At 36.5% G+C, this 18,984-nt stretch overlaps 1 protein-coding gene across 1 annotated transcript; it reads right to left on the reverse strand.

The window, feature by feature from the left end:
- Positions 1–1,017: 1,017 nt before the first annotated feature.
- LOC130671914 (uncharacterized) lies at positions 1,018–1,803 on the reverse strand. The gene has a single exon (XM_057476053.1). The coding sequence runs from the start codon at positions 1,801–1,803 to the stop codon at positions 1,018–1,020; it is 786 nt and encodes a 261-aa protein (XP_057332036.1).
- Between the last annotated feature and the right edge of the window lie 17,181 nt (positions 1,804–18,984).

Consider the following 18,984-nt stretch of genomic DNA (forward strand, 5'->3'; position numbering starts at 1 on the left):
GGTCAAATTCAACCCTGGGAGAGTGATATTCAAATGAGTGATCTCTTCATCTATGCTTTCGATCATATACTTCCCAGTTTTGATTTCTCATCTACCCCGGATGTGGATCATTCCTGTACCGTTGATGTAATAATCTTTTTCAACTAAGTCTAAGCATTTGAGACTTAATTTTTCTTCTTTGCAAGTCGAGTACGCCCAAGAATTTGGTTGGTTGACTTTTATCCACGTGGTTTTGCACTCGGGGATAATCCGGATGTTACAGGATTCTGAGATGTTTTCTATTGACTTCGAGAGCAGTTCCATTTCGCAATCATCCTCTTCTGAAACTTCAGTAGATTGGAATGGAATATCGGTGCGACAAGACAGGTTGTATCCGATATTTTTACAGGTGTTGATATATTCAGAGTCTGCTAAATAAAATCTTTGCAGACCTGGATCTGTAATCAGGAGCTTTTTGGATGGTGAAATCATCAGGGTATGAATTTCTCCATTTAGATTCTCTGGTTTCGGCAACGGTCTCAATTCGTATGAAAGCAGCGGAATTTTGTGGAACAGTGGCAAAATTACTATAATAAGCAAGTAACTTTTTGCCCTTGCTACCCTTACTGTCGACACTGCTGACAACGTTGAGATGTCCATCCAGTCGATCGGCTGAGTTGGATTTAAGTCAGGATGCTTCCTCATGATATCGACGGTTGCTTTGTAAAGTATTCTCGGTGATATGGCTTGTGGAGAGAGTCTACCGGCCTTGGCCTCTTCGATGATGGACTCAGCTTCCCTCAGGACTTGAAGGTGGTTGTGGGCAATCTCCAGGCACTCATCTCCCAACATTAGAACTTTCGTCACATATACAAGTTTTTCCGGAGAGCTCAAAGTCGCGTTGATGAATGCGTGGGTGACGCCTGCGAGTTTGTCCAGATTGGATTGCATTTGTGCCTCGCTCCGGAGAATAGTATTAATTTCACTCTTGACAATGCGTGTAGCGTTCTGCACCAGGTGCACCATTTCTGCGTTGTCTTAGTATAATTTGTTGATTTCCTTGTTGATATGTTCTTTGTCTTCATAATCCATGGTTCCAAACAGTTCTCGAGAGTTTGTGCCCACAAATCCGAACCACGGAGCTCGTTGGTTACGGTCAAGTGGCAGAGTTTCAAATTCTGTTTCCTCGATAAGCTGTTCCAAGCGAATTTTAGCTTTATTAAGACAATCAGCAGCGATTTCTCTAACTTCTGACAATCTTCTCATAAGGTCAGCGAGATAATCAGAATAAGTTTCGATTATAGAATAATCGAGGAATTGGGTTGGCAACCGAACTCTTCGACCAAACATCAACTCTAATGAAGTGAATTTGGTAGAAGTGTGAACATTGGTATTATAACTCAACGCAGCAAGACTTACATATCGATCCCAGTTCGGGTACTTATCTGAAATTACTCTTGAAACGTCTATTAGTGGTTGATGGCTCCTTTCTAAGGATCCGTTTGACTGGGGGTAGTAACCCGAAGTCGTTAATCTTTGTATTTTTGAAGCTTTTGCAAGCTGTTGTATTATTTTCGAGGTAAATGACGTACCTTTGTCTGAGAGGATGACTCTTGGACACCTATAATAACACATATATCGATCAACAAGGGCTTCAGCCACCGTTGTCGATCGGATATCGGGTATTGGGCTCGCGGTTACGGCTTTCGAAAAGTTATCCTGGATTGTCAGGATATGGACATTTCCACTTCTGGTCATAGGAAGTGGCCCTACGGTATCGATGGAAATTTTCTCGAAGGGCTCGAAGGAAGTGTCGGTTATCATCATTGGTCGTTTAGTTTTAATTCGCGTGAGTTTGTTCTTCTGGCAAATTTCGCATTTTTGGATAAATCTGTAGATCTTTTACTTCATGCCGGGCCAGTAGAATCTCTCGCGGATTCACCAATAAGTTTTCACGACTCACTTGTGACCTGCTATAGGGCTGCAGTGATTTTCCTCGATGATTTTATCGCGTAATTCTTCAGCAGGAACTTCTATATTACCTTCACAAAGAGTTACTTCAATAGGACAATCGCCTGATTCTTGTATGAGATAAGGCTTGATGTTTATATCGTCGAAGTCATCCCCCTGTTTCGCTATGCGGAACGTATAAATCTCATGTTTGAATATAGACGCTCGCAGATTTCGTAGTCCTTTGATTCAATTAGTTAAGTCGATTTTTTCAAAATGATTTTTCTTGACGAAGATAGTAAAGATGAAGCATTGACCCAATTTTGTGACAAGAACGTCACCCAATTTTTGGTTTAGCCGTCTTCAGATCTTCTTGATTGATGAAAGTGGGATCTCTCAACAGCCGTGAAACTGGTTTCATCATTTCGCAATCCAGAGACAGGAAATGCACCATGTGATCTCTCACATACGTGATTCCATCTCGACTGTCGTTAAATTTAATTTGATTTTTAGGCAATTTCTGAGGTCTGTCAGATTCAGAGCCAGATGAAGAAGAAACTTCAGGTGGTGAGTAGTTTTGACCACTCAGATCTTCAGGTATGTCTGAAGAAGGAGGGTCAAAGACGCACCATGGAGGCTGATTCAGAAACCTGGGTGGTAAGGTGCCATCCACCGCCGGCTCATCCCCCAGTTGTTCGTCAACAACTTCAGGTTGAGTCTCTTGACGAGGATCAGCTTCGTTCACCTGCGCATTTCCATCATCCTGTTCCCGGTGTACCTGTACTTGGATCACCGTGGCCTCTTCAGTTTGCCTTGCATTAGATTGATCTGACTGGGGAGATCTCTCTATCCTCATTGTACGATCGTTAGTAGAGTTTTCGTTTGGCGATCTAGATTGATGGCTCTCGTTCAGCAACGTTTTTTTATTGTTATTAATTATTGGGGAAACTTCCCCCATTCGCTTGGGAGTTTCCGAGTGTGCTATACTGGATGATGCAGCTGGTAAATTTTCAGTGATAAAGGTTTGACAAGTAGAAGGTCTTGCTATGATGGAAGAATTTCTATTATCTGCTTCTTCCTCGTCATTCCGATAGTAAGTTTTTGAATGGTCATCGTATGCCAGCCCCTTGTGCTCTTTCTGTGCAACTCTCAACACAGTGTGCTTCCACATGGGAGTAGATAGACTTGTCCCAGCACTTGAATATTTTTCGCGAAGTTTGGCAGCCCGCGACAACAGTGGAGTTGCGGGATTTATCTCTACTTGGACTTCTGGTTCAGAGCTTCCCTGACCACTTGAGGGCTGGCTACCGGCAGAGGGTTGTAATAATCGTCTGGACGAACGGTTTGATCCGCTTCTGTGTCTGAAACATTAACTGCTCGTTGTTCTAGCACTCTGTTGAAACGTTCAAATGATTTCCTCAGATCTTCCCGCATTTGTTGTCGATTGATGGCCTCTGGCGAATTTTCATCCCCCTGATCGCTGGAACTTTTATACATTTCGTTCATCAGATATTCTTCGATCATGAGTCGGACTGCTTCTTCTTCCTCCTCATCTGTTTCTTCGGAATTTGTTACAGGCTCTGGTTCCGGATCTACTGGAGCCTGAGGTCCTGATGATGGTCCTGGTTGATTATTTTCGAATACATCGTCTTCATTACCCCCTGTAACGTCAGGTTCAGCGGTACTTATTTCACAATAATTTACCTTTTTCCGATTTGGGTTAATTTCTGTAGCTCGTCTCATACGTAAACGAGATGCAATTGTATCACAACGTTGTGGAGCGCTGTTGACACGGGGTTTATTTTTACCTCCCGGTTTTCGACCTCGTTTTACTGCTGCTACTGCTTCATCATCTGGACAAGAATTTTTCTTGAGCGGTAACATTACAGCTTCTTGGATGGGTGTTTCTTTCGAATTAATCTCTGCCGGAGATCTTCCTTCAGGATTGTAAGATAATCCTTCGGTATATTGCTCGGAGATTTTATGCCGAACAACAACAGAGAATTTATATTCACTTAATTTAGATCTCCATTTAATTTGGCGTTCTGTAACGGTTTGGCTATCCTTTAACTAAGATATACAAGGACTACTTGCATACAAGGTGAAGGGCTTACCGTAGAGGTAAGGCCGAAATTGTTGTGCCGCATACAAAACCGCCAAACATTCTTTTTCGTTGTGTGTATATCTGGTTTCAGTTTCTTGCAAAACTCTAGATGTACATGAGACAATTATCTCGACATTTGCATCTGGGTTGTCGGGAGTTTGATCTTCGTTAGCGAGTTCTTGGCTCAAAATACCCGAGATGCCAACATCAGACGAACTAGTCGCTTATATGAATGGTCGATTAAAATCGGGGTAAGCGAGGAATGAATTTTCGCACAATGCATTCTTTATGTCATCGAAAGCTTTTTGAGAATCAGCTGACCAGACGAATGGTTTAGTTTTTCTGGTAAGGTCAGTGATGGGTTTCGCTCTTTCGGCGAAGTTTTCGATGAAACGTCGGTAGTAGTTCGCTAATCCCAGAAGTTTGCGCGCCTCCGTATGATTACGGGGGTGGGATGCATTTTTGAGGGATGAAATTTTCTTTGGGTCGGGTTTCACGCCCTCTTTAGTAATGATGTGACCCAAATATTCCTCCTCCGGGCAGAGAAATTTACATTTCTCGGGCTGAAGAGTTAGCCCAGCCTCTCAAAGGCGATTGAAGAGTCTTTGCACTCGTATCTCAAGCTCTTCGAGTGAAGATGCGTAACTTACAAAATCATCGAGGTAAATAAACAATTCGGTGCCTTTTCAACCACTCAAAGTGAAATCCATCATGCTTTGTTAAATTGCTGGGGCACATTCGAGTCCAAAAGGCATACAGCAATATTCCCAATGACCGTCAGGGGTGGAAAACGTAGTTTTCTCAGCATCCCTGGGATCCATTGGTACTTGATGGAAACCGCTTGCAAGATCAAACACGCTGAAATATTCCGCTCCACCGAGTTGATCTAGAATGTCAATTGCTTGGAGAGTGAGTTTGTTTCGGGTGGAGCTTCAGCAGTATCGGAATATTCGTCAGATGGGTCGAGGTAATCAAATTCGAATTCTTCAAGCATTTGAGGCTCAATGTTGATTTCTGCTGGATCGGATGTTGTGTTGATCACCATACTCATCGCCTGGCCGTCATTCACAGAATGAATGGCTTTACCCATTAAAAGTCCCTCTTTGAGAGGAATCTTACGGAGATAGCCTTGTCTGATTTTTGGATTCAAGACAGGTACGGAGACAGACATTCGCATACGGGGTAGAATCACATACGAACGGGATGGTTTTACCCCGAGGCTGAAGTGTAGAGGTCGGGAAGGTCGAGAAAATAAATTCAGAGATTGATGATGATATGAGATTTCTGCTTGTTCTTATCTCAGGAAGTTGTTTCCCAATATACTATCGCCATTGGAGGGTAAATTACCCTTACAAACATGAAGTCGAAATTTAGATCCCAAAACTTTCAGTTCGACAGTGCCGACTCTCTCCATGGGATGCTCATTCAAACCTCGGAGTAGCACGGTGTCACCACGATCTACTCTAATTTCGGGTTTTAGGGCAGAAGAATTTATTAAACATACACCACCCCCCTCCTCCGGTATCCACGAGAAAACATTGTACTTCTCCATGAAGAGAATTACATGAATCAAATATTTTTTGACCTGTCGCCAGGGACAGGGTATACCCGACGTCAAGGTCGTCTTCCATCGAAAAAGGGATAGGATGGGTGGGTCGACCTTTAAGGACCAGCGTATTCCAATAAAAAGAAATGCCAGCTCGTTCTTTGATGAAAAATTGATTTCCAAGGATACCCAGATAATCTCCTGGTGCCCTAGGTACGACCTGGAAACAAACATCTACTTTAAAGACCTTGAGCGTCACAGTTCTAATTATTGGCATACTGCCGGTCGCTATGCCACCCACTTTATCGCTGTTTTCGGGGTAAAAGATGGTATCATTTCCCAGAGCATCAATACAAAGGAGATTCAGGTCAGAACCTGAATCCAACAAAACTTCGCAACCACCCTGGGAGAGGTCTGGAGATTTCATCCAGACTCTCGGACCTTTACCGATTACTAAAGTGAGGGTTTGGGGCGTTGAAGGATTTTGAATTCCTTTACCGTTTGAGGCCTCTGGTAGGCACTCGTGGATTGGCGAGGCTCGCGGGGCATACTCGCAGTCGCCTCGGCCTGTCAAGCGCTTGTCAAGTTTAAATACTCGTCGCTGCTTTTCTTTGGGGTAAATTTAGTCATTTCGCGGTGAGGACAGAACGGTCAGTCGCAACATGGAGCGTCTAATTTCAGATGTTCCAGTTTTTCAATATCTGTATCAGCAGGGTCAAACGCCACAGTCTTTTGTCTGGCCGAAAAAGGGTCTTCTGTACGTGAACGCAACGGGCTTTTCTTGTACGTCCGTGGAGTCGAGCCATCGTTACGATTCTGGCTACGTCCCCCTTTACTCGAGGTGTAAGCGTACGTTGAGTAGTCTGCAGACTCTGCACTGGCGTCAGAGTTTACACTGTCTTCGTCGGCTGTGTCATATTTACTCCGTCTGTGATTGTATTTAGAGTAAATAAACGTTCGTCCTCTAGTCTCTCGACGATCATCGTAGTCGTCATAATCCCGACGAGGTCTCTGATAATCGTCTCTGGAGTAGCGTCTATTATAGTCTCGGTCATTGTCTCGACGGTCTTTATGAGGATGACGCGAAAAATCGATAGAATCGCGTTTTCGAGCAGGCCGCAAACATTTGCGAGTTCGCTGTTCTTTAATCGCCTTATAAAGCTCTTCCAGCGTTTTTGGATCTTTTAGACGCGCGAGACATTTTGGAAGGTCAGGCAAAGCGGAATAAAGAAGATCGAATGCAACCTTTTCTTGTTGCAACATGATGGCACCTCGATTCTCTGCTGGTAATGCCGTAACCTGAAATAAAAGTCTTCGATAGTTTCCCCGTCTTTCGGGGACGCTGCAGTTAGACGTTTATGTCAGATAAGAGCAGGATCGCCGTCACAAAATCTCACCCAATGTGTCGAGTAGTTCTTTAACGCCGTGGATCGGAGTATATTCGATGATGCTTTTAGCACGACCGGAGATTTTCTTTGCACTTTTGGCAACAAACATATTATGGTGGTCTGGGATGATGCAGGGTAACCAGCTTCGTACGATCGCGTCAAATTCTTTAAAATCTTGTTCGCAAGTTGGGCCTTCACCGTTAAATTTAGGTAGCTCCTAGATAGAGCTCCTTAGCCATATCGTACTGGGTTGGAGGGGTGTTTGCATCAAGCAAGGTGGCGTCTAGCCGGATGACGGGTGGAGGAGGCGTTAGATTTCTTCGCCTCCGATTTCGTTTATTTCGAGTAATGGTCGAGACCACACCCTAAGCTGACGTGCGAAACGACGAAATTATAAGTCTTTGAACTCAGGATAAAAATTGCTGACTTAGTCAGGAAGAGAGAGAAAGAGTTAGTTTCTACAGCTCAAAGCTGGGACGACAAAGTCGATGTATGACTTTTACTGACTCTGCGATTTGGTTGCGAAGTCGTGGACGGTGACTCAGGCGTTCCGCGACTCGATGCAAAGGGCGAAAATGCTGAGTCCGCAATACGTGGAGTTGCTACCTGCTAAGGTGTGGCAAATCCACGAAGACAGGGCGTGGCACTTTACAAAAATGCCACGAACCTTAAAATTTAGATTTTTTTTTTAAATTTCAAAAATAGGAAAATTACCACAAAATCTACCTTTAATCTCAAAATTGGTAGAAAAATGATACTTGTGGCTCAAAAAGAAGGATTTTTAATTTCGAAAAATCCCACCGCTGCCACTAGTGTTCTTTATGTTATATCCGCCGCTTAATTTTTAATTATTTATCCGGGATTTCTCCCTTTGGTAGCGATAGTAATTTTGGACAAGCGAGTTGGAGGGTGCGGACAACAATAAAGAATACGAGGAAGAAATTATCTTCCTATAATTTATTATTTATAGTGGATCTTTTCGAATATTAAGAACCCAATCGTCTTCGAAGAGACTGGTGCTCTTGTTTAAGCCAAAAATATTTTATGATGATAGAAAAATTGGTTCCTCACCAACCTTTCGATGTAACTTCTTCTAGTACGGCAGGTTTTACCCCTCCAGAACGTTGCAGCTCGCTTGACCTTCCTCCTAGGATTTGGGTTGAGTGGGCGCGGCTGGGTTGTAGGATGAGACCTTATGTACTACCCTCGAATGAAAACCGCAAGGTTGGAGTGATGAACTTTGTCTTTATTTTGATGTTTCAAATTACAACGTTTCAACTAAACGTCACTTACTCACTCTAGTTTTAACAATTTTGTAGTTAATTTGTATTATAGGATTATTTATCCTTAACAGATATTTTTATAAGATTTTAATTTATATTTAATGCGTCCTTTTTACACACCCGAAAAGTGGTTTTATGCGCAAAACTCAGCTCGAGATGGACTCACAAATTAACGTGAATTTGTGTCACTGATTCGATCGAACCGGATGGATTTTAAAATCCGACAAATATTAATTTTTACTAATTTTAGATCAATATTTGAGGATTTTAATAATAATTTGAATTCAATTACTGATTATTCAACGCCGAAGCGGATTCCTGCAATTATTGGATACAAAAGATTTTAGTTTAAATGCCTTACTGATTATTCTACGCCTAGAGCGGATTCCTGCAGTAAGGTTAGTGAAATTCACGATCTTTGACTTTTTTTATTGATTATTCGGTGCCGTAGCGGATTCCCGCAATAAAAATTAGTCTAGATAAATTAAGAAGTGCCCTAGTGACTTTTCAACGCCAAAGCGGATTCCTGCAATAGGGTTTAGGTTGAAAATTATTAAAAATCCTCTTATTGACTATTCAACGCCTAGGGCGGATTCCTGCAAAAAGAGTGCACAAAATTTCGACGTTCGAATTTTCGCAGACCGTAAGTTTCAAGAGCCGACTAGCCCTGAGATATGGGTGCTTAGGCTTATTATAAACTTTGCTTGGCAATTAGATGGGGAATTTATCATTATCGCCATTGGTGGAAAGTGACGACAGTTTATTGTTTATTCGTTAAACTTATTGCAGTTGTCTTCCTACTATTATTTGCCGCATAGAAAGGTGAAAAAGCTGACGCTGCGTTTTCGCGCGCTTTGCAAAGAAGAGCTCAGAAATAATTATTTTTAATAATTATTAAAATAAAAAAAAATTATTTGGACATAACACACGGTTTTAGAGAAATTTTTTTGGAAAAATGATCGTTTATCTTAAAAATTTAAGAATAATTTTTATCTTTTCATAGTCGGCTTTTCTTTGATAGATTTTTATATAAAAAGAGGTGTTTTTTGAGATGATGCATCAGTTCATTTCTGCTCATCGAACAACGAGTTTGCTATATAATTCAGTGTTTTACGAAATAAAATTTTTATTCTTCAACTATGGCGATACAATGATATTCCAACGTAGTGAATACAATTGCTCAAACATATGAAGATCTTTTAACACACAACCCTATAAGTAAAGATATGAGTATTAGAGCTTGTAATGTTTGTAAAAGTCTTCAAGAGAGGCACTGTATACAAGCAAATAGTACACTATTATGAGTACATTCTTATTATGAGAAGTTTCTACGATTAAGTGAGTAAGTGGTGGAGATCTGAATTCTAGAAATTTAATTCAGTGGCGCGATATGGAAAACGCTTTTTAGAATCGCATAACAACCGGCTGCATTGTCAATATTGGCCATATTGATTTAAGAACATTTCTAAATGATGCAAGAAGTTTAACAATCGATAAAATTCAAAAAAATATGCAGAGGATTGGAAATATTAAAGTCAGTACAACTTTAATGTGCAAATTTGAATATCTTAAGAATGAATTAACCATTGAGGAAACAAAGATATTTAAACTCAAAGTAATGAGATATTAATAACAACAGATCTCGACAACTGGTTTGCTAGTAGCGTGTAAGATGTTTTATTGAAGGAAGTTGAAGAGTTTAATCAAAAAGATTCAGGGTGGAGTTTAGTGGAAGTGATAAACTTAACTATTAACATTGCTAGATATGCCCTATTGAGAGCTGGCTTATCAACGTTTGTCACCTTACCTAAAGATATACAATTTAAAAAAAGCTGTCATCAACATCCATAATAACGATGAATTTTGTTTTCTTTGGTGCGTAACTGCTGAAGTATATGGTGCTGAAACTACTCACCCAGAAAGGACATCATCATGTCCACATTTAAGTACACTTTTTAACTATAAGCGTATTCAATTTCCTATAACTCTTGAAGACATTCAAAAATTTGAAAAGTTGAAGAACTTGAAGATACATGTTTACGGACTTGAATCACAGTTCATCAAGGATGAAGAAAAAGATGCAGCATCTAGTATAATGGCACCATTATACTTAAGTACTAATTATCAATGTGAGAAACCTATAATTTATTTACTAACGATTGAAGCTAATAATAATATTAATAATATTAATCATAATAATGATCTTAATAATGATAATCTTAAGAACTATAGACCAATTTTCCATTTCACTTTAATAAAAAATTTATGGCGTTTAGTAAAAAGTCAAATATCAAAAAGTAAAAATAAATTATGGTTTTGTGAGAGATGCTTGTGTCTTTTAGATTTGAAAATTCTCTAGAAAAACATAAATTAGACTGTATTAAATATAATAAGATTAGAATAAGCTTGCCTGACAAGGATAATGAAATATTGAAATTTCAATATTTCAAATATAAAGATCCTGTTCCTTTTGTTGTCTATGCTGATTTAAAATGCACTCTTTAATCTGATGATGGTACTGAAAAACACGTTCCTTATAGTATAGCATATTATGTCTTATTTTATTATGATTCTTCATTATCAAAGTTTGAGCTCAAACGCTCGTCTGATTGCATTGAATGGTTTATTACGGAAGTGGAAATTTTGGGAAGAAAAGTTGATTTTAAACTTAACAACCCTATACCTATGAAGCCGCTCAATACTGATGAAAAAAGATATCATAATGAAACAAAAGATTGTCATATTTGCGAGAAAATAATCGATTCTAATGCTAATAAATGTCGTGATCATTGTCATTCCACCGGAAAATATCGCGGGCCTGCGCATAATTCATGCAATTTAAATTACAAACAATCTCATAAAATACCTATTATTTTTCATAACTTAACAGGTTACGATTTTCATTTTATCATTAAATCATTAGTGACAGGTTTTGAAGGTTCAGTTACTGTTTTACTCATTAATAAAGAACGTTATATATCTTTACAAAGTCTATTAAAAATACATTAGTTGAATTGCGTTTTATTGTCTCATTTCGATTTATGGCATCTGGTCTCGAGAAACTAGCATCATATCTTACAGATAATGATAAACAAATTACACGAATGTATTACTCTGATCATGAGCAGCTTAGTTTAGCCACTCGTAAAGGAGTATTCCTGTATGAGTACATAGATTCAATAGTAAAGTTCAATGAAGATAAATTGCCTCAAAAATCATCTTTTTATTCTAAACTGAATGATAATAATATATCTGATTAATATTATAATCATGCAATATAAGTTAGGAGTAAATTTAACATTAAAGCACTTGGTGAATATTCTGATTTGTATTAATAAACCGATGTGTTACTATTAGCTGATATTTTTGAAAAATTTTCGACGTAGTCGTTATAATACTTATAATTTAGACCCCCTTCATTATTATACAGCACCATGATTAGCCTTTGATGCGATATTAAAGCTCCCTAGTATTCAATTAGAACTGCTAGATGATGCTGAAATAGTATTATTTATAGAAAAAGGCATAAGAGGTGGTGTATCACAGTGCACGAATCGTCATGCTGTGGCTAATAATCGATTTATGGGTGATGACTTTAATTCAAATAAACCTGAATCGTTTTCAATGTATTTCGATGTGAATAATTTATATAGAGCTGCAATGAGTATGCTCTTAGCGTATAAGTTATTCAAATGGGTTGACAATATAACTGTAGACAATTTAGATATTATTTTTAATTCGAACGAATCAAAAGGTTTTCTACTAGAGGTAGATTTAGAATATCTGATAGAGCTTCATGGTCTGCATAAAGATCTATCATTATTCCCTGAGCATTTTGTACCACCAAACAGCAAGCAATCTAAATTAAATTTATATACAAAAGAAAGATATGTTATTCATTATAAGAATTTACAGCAGAGTGTTCAGTTAGGCATGAAACTCGTAAGAGTTCATCGTGTTCTAAGCTTCGAACAATCAGCTGGGTTACCGCCATACATTGATAAAAATACTGATTGTCGTAAAAATGCGAAGAACGAATTTGAGAAAAACTTTTTTGAGCTTATAAATAATGCTGTATTTGGGAAAACAATGGAAAATGTTAGCAAACATAAAGAAATTAGAATAGTAACAAAATGGACAGGACGTTTTGGTGCAAAATCTCTAATTTCTAAGCCTAACTTTCATAGTTTAACTGTTTTTGACGAAAACATGGTAATAATTGAATTAAAAATCGTTCATGTACATTTTACGAAGCTTATCTATATTGGATTCAGTATACATGACTTAGCTAAGACATCCATCTATGATTTCCATTATAATTATGTAAAGCAAAATTTTCATAATGAGACCTCAAAGTTAATGTATACAGATTAGGGTGATTCATTTTAGACCAACATTTTTTTTTTTCAAGTCCCACTCAAACATCTTGTAGCATATGAAAAATCAAAAATTCTCAGCAAATTTGAGCTCTTAATTTCAATTTTTAGAGGTCTCTCAACGAATTTTTAGTTTTTCCATTTAAATAACACGGGAAAACTTTTTTGTTTAATTTTTTGCTTCCGCATCTCATCAAAAAATTTTTTTTTTTAAATATCATGCTGACGTTCTTATAGTAGACTAAATGCTCTGCAAAAAAGTTCATTGAGTCGAGTCTGTAAGTGCAATATCTCCATTATAATTCCCGTTACAAATTGTGATTTTTGTGGGAATTCGATTTTAATGCACTTAGAAACGAAACTATTGGTGATAGACAAAAAGTTTAAATAGCAATTTCGTAGGTTATTCAATACTCTAAAATAATGCCTCCATGAATATCTCTGTACCACCAATAGTTTAGCCTCCAGACGCTCTCAAAGTCCAATTTTTTTTAAAAATATGCTTTTAATGCACTTAGAAACGAAACTAATGGTGATAGACAAAAAGTTTAAATGGCAATTTTGTAGGTTATTCAATACTCTAAAATAATGCCCCCATGAATATCTCTGTACCATCAATAGTTTAGCCTCTAGACGCTCTCAAAGTCCAATTTTTTTCAAAAATATGCTTTTAATGCACTTAAAAACGAAACTAATGGTGATAGACAAAAAGTTTAAATGAAAATTTTGTAGGTTATTTAATACTCTAAAATAATGCCCCCAAAAATATCTCTGTACCACCAATAGTTTAGCCTCCAGACGCTTCAAGGTCTAATTTTTTTCAAAAATATGTTTTTAACACACTTAGAAACGAAACTAATGGTAATAGACAAAAAGTTTAATGACAATTTTGTCGGTTATTCAATACTCTAAAATAATGCCATTATGACTTTCTCTGTTCCAGCAATAGTTTAGCTTCCAGACGCTCTTAAACTTAAAATTCTCTTGGAATATATTGCGCAAAACAAAATTTTTTCGCAAGTATAATAATTACTTAAATTATTTAAAAGTATACTATAATAATAAACAAAAATATTTTATTTTGGTTTGGAAAAAAATAATTAGAATTTTCGATTATTTTCCGATTGAATCCGATTAAAATATTTCAATCAGTTTTAATCGGATTCATTCGGAAAATAATAATTTATCTCTCGATTTTTTTCCGATTGACTCTGATTGAATCTGATTCAAATAGTTCAATCAGAAAATTAAAAAAAATTTTTCCGATTGAATCCGATTGAGTCCGATTGAAAGTCAATCGGAGACCCCGAACGCTCCCGAAGATTTCTGATTGAAAATTCGTTTCCGATTGAAACTGATAGAATTCTGATTGTGTTTCAATCAGATTCAATCGGAGTTTTTAATCAGGTAATTGCTCATAAGTTAAAATAATAAGTGACTCTAAACAGAAGTTTGATATTTTCTGTACACATTCACCAAAATAAAATACTTTTGTTTATTATTATAGTATATTTTTAAATAATTAAAGTAATTATTATAAATTATTATTATATATCGAAAAATTTTGTTTTGCGCAATATATTCCGAGAGAATTTTAAGTTCAAGAGCGTCTGGAAGCTAAACTATTGATGGTACAGAGATAGTCATAATGACATTATTTTAGAGTATTGAATAACCGACAAAATTGTCATTTAAACTTTTTGTCTATCACCATTAGTTTCGTTTTTAAGTGCATTAAAAGCATATTTTTGAAAAAAATTGGACTTTGAGAGCGTCTGGAGGCTAAACTATTGGTGGTACAGAGATATTCATGGGGGCATTATTTTAGAGTATTGAATAACCTACAAAATTGCCATTTAAACTTTTCGTCTATCACCATTAGTTTCGTTTCTAAGTGCATTAAAAGCATATTTTTAAAAAAAATTGGACTTTGAGAGCGTCTGGAGGCTAAACTATTGGTGGTACAGAGATATTCATGGAGGCATTATTTTAGAGTATTAAATAACCTACGAAATTGCCATTCAATCTTTTTGTCTATCACCAATAGTTTCGTTTCTAAGTGCATTAAAATCGAATTCCCACAAAAATCACAATTTGTAACGGGAATTATAATGGAGATATTGCACTTACAGACTCGACTCAATGAACTTTTTTGCAGAGCTTTTAGTCTACTATAAGAACGTCAGCATGATATTTCATAAAAAAAATTTCTTGATGAGATGCGGAAGCAAAAAATTAAAAAAAAAAGTTTTCCCGTGTTATTTAAATGGAAAAACTAAAAATTCGTTGAGAGACCTCTAAAAATTGAAATTAAGAGCTCAAATTTTGTGAGAATTTTTCATTTTTCATGTGCTACAAGATTTTTGAGTGGGACTTGAAAAAAAAAAATGTTGGTCTAAAATGAATCACCCTAATACAGATACTGATAGTCTCATTTATCATTTTACAGTACCTAATATCTACGAAATTATTAAACGCGACATTCATAAATTTGATACATCTGATTATTATCCAAATAAATCCTTTATCTCCAACTTTAAACTTGCTTTTCTTTTTATTCAACGGTTGATTGATTTTAAGGGGTTTGTAAATCTTCTTAAATAGTTGATTTTCATTTTCAGCTGTTACATCAGTGGGCTTCATTATGATTGTGCAATGTTTGGTATTGTTGTATGCATTAACCAAGTTTCTAAGCATATCAATCGATCAATAACTACCTTAAGCTGTGAATTCTTGCCACATTTTATTTTTTAAAGTTCGATTGAAACGTTCACATATTGATGCGTTAAGGTTGCTAAATGTTAAGTACAAATGAATTTTATGACTTTTCATGAGATCTTTGAATTCTTTATTGTAGAACTCCTTGCCTTGATCAACGTGTAGATTTTTAGGATGCCGCCCTTGTTGTAATACAGACTTGTAATATAGACAGTTGTAATACAGACAGTTGTAATAGCATTTCCGACGTCAAGAGCACTTTTGCTTTTAATAGGAACAGCCCAAGCATGCTTTGAGAATATGTCTATAACTGTCAGTAGATATTTAAATCCACTATTCACAGAACTATATGGTATCATTTCAACCAAATCAGCTTGCTAAGTTTCATCGAGTCCTCGAATGTCAACATGACGACGAGTATAATTTTTTCGTGCTGGTTTGTGAAGCTCTTGAGCTATGACTTTCTTTTTATTTTCCATGTTTTTCAAGTTTAGATAGCCTTTGATCATTATCCGACATTGTTTGAGTATCACGTACTACGGATTTCACAAGCGTTGTTACCCGAATTGCTAGCTGTTCGATATATTGAATCTGGTCACTAACAAGATTTTCTAATGCACTCACTTTGGTTGTCAATTCGATAATGAGGTCTGGATCTTTACTCGTCATTTTATCCTCTAGCTTAACTATTTCAACCGCTAATTTATCTTCAAGACCAGTTTTACGATATTTATTGTATTCACTAATTGCTTTCACATTGTCTAATTCTTGCTGTTTAAATAATTAATATCTAATTAATTATACGATAAGAGGATGAGAGGATCTGGTGTGTGTGAATTGGCGGGTAGTGATTAAATTTATTTAACACTAAGATTTGCGATAATTTAACATTATAAATGTTTTATTTACAATATATACAGTAGATGAGATTTAATTATGATGAGATTTGCACTGATTTTATGTACGTAATATTTTATTAATGAGACTGAAACTCGCGATCAACACGTGGCCAAGATGGCTACTTGGCGGTAACTATGCCGGTACACGAGGTGAGAACAATTTAATGCAAAAAACACTGAGATTAATTATGAGAGCAAAAATAATAGGTTGAATAATTACTATGAATTATTACAAACAAAATGCACTGAATTATTTACTGAGATAGCAAATGATTTGAGAATAACAAAAAGATTTAATGAGAGCACAATGCGTCTGCCATGAGAACTGTAACTGAAAGAATGAGAGAGAGGGTTGGAAGAGTGAGAGAGACAGCGCATCCGTCTTCTTCATCCCCACATCAGCGGTCCCTTGTATGAGAACGCGACTAGCGAAGCCGCCTATAGTAGATGACTGATCGGTAATGCGGGCGATAAGATATCGACGGTGAGAATAGAATAACTGAGCGCGGGAGATTTGAACACTTGCTTTATTGCAGTTTTCAGTTGGTCCATTGAATTGTCATCAGATGTCTTGATGAAGTTATCAACTTGTTGGCTTACTACTTTGTATTCATCATCCATATGATTTGTTGCAGCTTTCATAGTATTGTATGTGACTGCATCACTTTCATTCTTAGGTTCGGCAACATTACATAACCTTTTTCGATCTAAGTCAAACTGTCCATCATTTGTTAACTTGAAACCTTTTCCAGGTGGGCCAACACTACTACCGCCTTTAAATTATGTCTGATTCGATTGTGAAGATACACGTCCAAATATATCGATACCCATTTTGATGATCCTCTCTTCTAAAATGTTATTTTACAAATGATGAATTATTGCTAATGCCTCTCTTGATTAATAATTTCAGCTTCACGCAGCTCTTCAATAATTAAAATTATCTCATTCGAATGACTAGAGTTGCCAGCTGTTTGAGATGCCATCAACAGACGAAGGCGATCTACTAGTTCATTAGGATCGTCCTAATAAATATAGTCCACATATTTGCGTTTCTTTGAAACAGTCATAAAATTAGGTAACCCTTTATCTTTTTTTATTGGTGATCCAACAAAGTCGGCAATATAATTGATATATTTAGAACTCTTATCAACATAAAGAATTCTTTCGGATTCATAATTTTTCTTGTGTGTATTTGTGGAAATGATCAGTTTATGGTACACATCTAAGTCATTTTTAGTAATAGATTTTTCATTTGGATCACTTTTAAACAACAATTCTATAAGCCCTGGAGATAAGATATGATTTTGATGATTCACTAAAATAGTATTATCACCAAATTGGACAGGTGAATTACCCAAAAATAATTGGTTATTTTTTTTACGAATACCAAATCTTGTATCTAGGCCTTTAGGATTTTTTTTATTCAACATCTCAATATATTTAGATATAGAGTTATCATATTTCAGTGGTGTGCTTGTAGAGGTTGGAGGGTTCGATATAATGGTTTCATCCAAGTTGATGCTACTAGTACTGTTCACATTTAAATCATCATAAGTATTCTGACCATAATGTATGTCACTATTATCATTAATAGTTTGATAGTCACTATGTTCACGTTTCTTCAGAAAAAAATTTTGCACTGATTCATGCTCTTTTTTAATATCTTGTTTCAAAGCCTTTGAATTCTCAACTAACGTCCTTAACGGTGTCACTATAGGTTTAAACATTTCATTTGCAGTTTGTTTCGACGTGTCTTTATCAACTTTTAATATTTTATGTTTCTGTCTTATTGCATCACTAACTTTAGATATTTGTAGCAGCATATCTTTCTGCTGAGAAATATTTCTACACGCCATGTTTGCACTCTTGAATGTCCTTTATAACTGTGTCAATTTGTATAGGGATGATTAATTTATACTTATAAAACAGTCAAAACCTTTTCTGCGACGTCCATTATTCAATTCGCTATCCTTATCAATAACAACGAATTCGTGTTTATTATCACTTTTCTTATCATTCCAGCATGCTGAACATAAATATTTAAATTCACTGTACGGCATATCTGTATTCACATGATCATCATATATGTGCTTCAAATTCATTTCATCTTGTCGAAATAGTACAAGAAAATTGGCATTGTCACGTATCAGATGTTTTGGTATACGTGTATAGGTTTGACAGAGATAAGAGCCATCAACGCTTTTGTGTCGTCCCATACAAAAATATGGTCTGACATGATCTTGCTTCTCACAAGCTACATCATCAAATATCAGGAGAGAATTCGGTTGTGGGTCATCCGGATTTACAACTGATTCATGATCATTAAATGGGAAGTATCCGACCTCTTCTATGGGCTGTAGTGCTGCCTCTGAAAACTTATATTTAGGCTGATTCAGTAATTTAGAATATACATAAATTTTCTCAAATCTGAAACCATTCGGATGAGTAATTAGTGCAAGGAGTGCATTTGTTTTCCCACAATTTGATGGTCCACAAAAAACTGCTCGAACAGTATTTGGTAGCAGTGCACCATGACGTTTTTGAATTTTTTTATCATCACCTTGAATTACTTGATCAAAATTGATCACAGGTCATTTAGCTGTCTGTTTTTCAAACTTCATTTTGAATTATTTTAGATATCCCTAAATACTATGTTAATCCGCTGATGACTCAATTCTGACTCATCGATATGCCTATAAGTACCGAGTATTTATACGATTGAGATTAGTCATAAAGCTACA

The sequence above is a fragment of the Microplitis mediator genome, chromosome 7, assembly GCF_029852145.1.
Source record: "Microplitis mediator isolate UGA2020A chromosome 7, iyMicMedi2.1, whole genome shotgun sequence".
Classification (NCBI taxonomy): domain Eukaryota; kingdom Metazoa; phylum Arthropoda; class Insecta; order Hymenoptera; family Braconidae; genus Microplitis; species Microplitis mediator.